Raw genomic sequence first — 3,838 nt, forward strand, 5'->3', positions numbered from 1 at the left:
CAAATCTAGCCCTATGGACGAACAACTTCTGAGATACTTCGCCGACCTAAACGGGGTTAGATCGCCGAAACAACAGCCCTTGGACGGGTAAAACCCGAGTCATTCCAGTACATACAACCGGCAGTCGTGGAAATGCATTTTACAAATGAAAAAACTATGCTGTCAAATGCCTAGTNCATCACAAATGTATAAAAACTAATGAATATGTGTTCAGATGAGCTCATTTACTCCATTTATTTGCGTCAAATTCATCACCACATTGTGCGAAAAGTTCAAGGGTTTTTTGCGAATTACTCTTTAATGAATAAAAAATGTGAATTTACGGTCTCGGATTAGTGTTGTTCGCATTAAGGGCCGGTTACTCAATGTATGGTTAACACTAATCTGCGGTTAAACCTCGTTAACGACGTTTTCGACTCCATGCATACAACAGGGAGTCGGTAACGTCGATAACTACGACCGGAGATTAGTGTTCACCAGACATTGAGTAACCGGCCCTAAAACGCGTCGATTGAAACCCCTCTTGAATTTTTTTCATCATTTTTGGGCTGATTTCACTAAAGTGCACTTTACCGCGATACCTACTCAGAAATTGGCAAAAAGTATCGAGCTGTCGATATTACTCAGTACTCATGAAAAGTATCGATGTTCTGTACTCGTTTGGGTGGTTGAATTAAAATATTTTCATTAAAATTTCGAAGGGCTACAGATTTATGATGTCTATAGTAAACATATTCAGAAGAGCTTCGAATTTTCTCTTAGGCGGGGATAAGATAAGTGATATAACTCACACTTTCGAAGATAATGAAGTTTTGTTCTGCAAGAATAATGTATGTATACATCCATCGTCTGTTAGAAAACATACTGAGCTGGTTCACTTCCCGGGATATCTGACTGTTACTACAAAGACTTTCGTAGATCAATTTAATGAAGCTCGTCGTTCAACTTTGTTGCTTACGTGGATTCCAAACACTTCATTCTCTAAATCAAAGTTAAATGAAAATGGCATGAATAGCGTACGTAAAAGATTTCAACCAGATGAATCGGTTCCTGCTTTTAGTACAAGTAACTCGCTTGAATTATGTGAATCCAATGGAGAACAAGATCCACATGGCGGCCAAAATGTTGAAATTGATTGTTCTGCTGATATTCAAGAGTTAAAAAATGAGTTACAGCCACTTTTGGGAGACCGAGTTAATTCTATACGAGATATCAACGCATTACTAAATCGAAGTCATATAACATCTGTTAACATAACAATTTCTAATCCACATATAGAAAATTATAATATTAAACATTCTTTAAACAGTGTGGTAACAGATATAAATAATATTGGTATCAAACAGGATAATTACTTTGATGACGAAAATCTCTCTCACGTTGCATCCAAAATACATATATTACAAAGTAGAGTTAAGGGAAGTCCTACTGCAGCAACACGAAAAAATAAATTTTGCCGACGATTTTCTGTGGATCTCAGCCAGATGCGTTCGCTTCGTTTATTTTTCAGTGACGACAATTGTACTTCCGGGCAGTTGGTGATTGTATCTAGAGAGTCGCAGTATAAAATACTTCATTTTCACTATGGTGGCTTAGACCATTTGGCACAGGTATTTATTTATTTTATTTAGTTATTAACAGCAAGGATGAGTCTCGTATCATTTTATCCTTGATTAACATAGTCCAAGTGAAACTAAGTAGAGCAAAGCGAATTTATACAAGGTGGTAGCAACAATACAAGAACAAACATTCCATGGTCATTTCCACGACAGCCGGTTCTACGTACCGGAATGACGGGTTTTACCCGACCAAGGGCTGTTGTTTCGGCGATCTAACCCCGTTTAGGTCGGCGAAATCCATCAAACGTTGGGGGAAACTTTGGGTCCTCTTTAGTACGTTGCCTAACTATTTCGAGGTATTGCGTCCAAAGGGGTGACCCGATCCAAAAAAAATTTGCCCACACTTGTAGGGTCTACACATTATTTTAACACTCACTTTTGTAATTTTTGGTCACTAATTTATTTCCAAATGGGTTTTGAAATATGCCCCTTTTTGTTAAATTCGGAAATTATTGTACATTTATCACTCCTATTCTCCTTAAAGCAGCCACTTCACCAAATATATTTTTATATTCCCCTTCACTTTACACTTTACTCGATTAGTTATAACTTTCTTTATAACTTTAATATTAACCAGTTAATCACAATTCATTAAATAAAAACACCTTCAAAATCGCGCGTCTGACTTTTTGGTTCCATATGCAAATTAAATTCCGGAGTTCAGCTGTCAAACTCCAAAATATGCAAAAGAATGAGAGACAAAAGAAGATAGGATATAACCCAGTAAGCATTAAAAATATACAAAGGTGTTCTCTGCAAAAGGTGTTCAGCTCCTTTTCTTCGCAAAACAGAAAGAGAATTCTACTTTGCGAGGGTTATAATCTCTAAAGTGCTGCCGAAGGCCGCCTAAGAAAAAAGATGTTCAGCTCCTTTTTTTCGCAAGACAGAAACAGAATTCTACTTTGTGAGGGTTATAATCCCTAAGCGCGGCCGAAAGGCCTACGCAGAAAGGTGTTCTCTGCAAAAGGTGTTTAGCTCCTTTTTTTCGCAAAACATAAAGAGAATTGTACTTTGTGAGGGTTTTAATCCCTAAGTGCGGCCTAAGGCCGCCTTCGCAGAAAGGTGTTCTCTGCAAAAGGTATTCAGCTCCTTTTCGCAAAACAGAAAGAGAATTCTACTTTGTGAGGGTTATAATGCCTAAGTGCGGCCGAAGGCCACCTATGCAGAAGGGTGGTCTCTGCGAAAGGTGTTCAGCCCCCCTTCTTTCGCCTGATAATCACTTTGGGATAATTTCTTTAATTTAAAAACCCTTGCGTTTTCGCTTGCTTCGAGTTGATGACTTGAGCCTTTCCGTGGGAACACATATACGGCCAATGGTTATGTGCGTGGTGGACGGAGGGGAGAAGGCGTGACACCACCCACACCCCATTTTAGGGAGGGCATGAACTGCCGTTTTCAAAAATGTAACTCCCAAATGCCTAGGCCCCTTATTGGTCCCTAGGGAGCCATTTGTAATGGGCAAAAATCAAAACTGTTTACTTGCGTTTACGATTGTTTCGAGTTGATGACTTGAGCCTTTCCGTGGGAACACATATAAGACCTTGGTTATGTGCGTGGTGGGCGGAAAGGAGGCGTCGCACAACCCACACCCCATTTTAGGGAGGGTATGAACTGCCGTTATCAAAAATGTAATTCCCAAATGCCTAGGCGCCTTATGGGTCCCTAGGGAGCTTTTACAAAAATGCGTTTTCGCTTGTTTCGAGCTGATAACTTGAGCCTTGCCGTAGGAACACATAGGGCTAGTTTCTCCAACTCAACTTAACTTAGTTTACCCAATTTTTTAGACTTAGTGAAGAATAACCTGTGTAAAAAGTAAGCTAACTTTTGACTAAAGCTCCAAAAATGGCTAAACTAAGTTAAGTTGAGTTGGAGACACCAGCCCATAAAGATAACCAATCGTTCAGCTATGGGAGAACTGAAAATGCAGACCGATAGTACATTTAACTTTGATTTCAACCATATACAGTATCGGTCATATCTATAGCACGTCATTTCAAAGTGATATTGTGTGCCACTTATGTTTATTTATTAATTTTTAAGAATTTTCAATTAAAATATAGTTCATTCTCAGACAAACCCGATACAAACCCAAACTTAATAATTTGTAGACCGCTACAAAAAAGTGCAACAAATTTTCACATAAATTTCAAACTTTTTTCTCGGAAGTGTTAGAATTTTTTTGAGTACACAGTTTTTTAGCCCCTTCAATTTTAGTCTGA

General features: G+C 38.6%; 1 protein-coding gene across 1 annotated transcript in view; it reads left to right on the plus strand.

Annotated features, from left to right (window-relative positions):
• Positions 1 to 604: 604 nt before the first annotated feature.
• LOC108365054 (uncharacterized) overlaps positions 605 to 3,838 on the plus strand; it is a 55,416-nt gene continuing 52,182 nt past the window's right edge. The window contains exon 1 of the mRNA XM_017618991.1: positions 605 to 1,610. Coding sequence (XP_017474480.1) covers positions 714 to 1,610 — 897 coding nt within the window. The 5' untranslated portion in view covers positions 605 to 713. The remainder of the gene's footprint in view (positions 1,611 to 3,838) is intronic.

Source organism: Rhagoletis zephyria, unplaced genomic scaffold, assembly GCF_001687245.7.
Source record: "Rhagoletis zephyria isolate East Lansing unplaced genomic scaffold, Rhagoletis_zephyria_1.1 Rzeph_scaffold_01758, whole genome shotgun sequence".
Taxonomy (NCBI): domain Eukaryota; kingdom Metazoa; phylum Arthropoda; class Insecta; order Diptera; family Tephritidae; genus Rhagoletis; species Rhagoletis zephyria.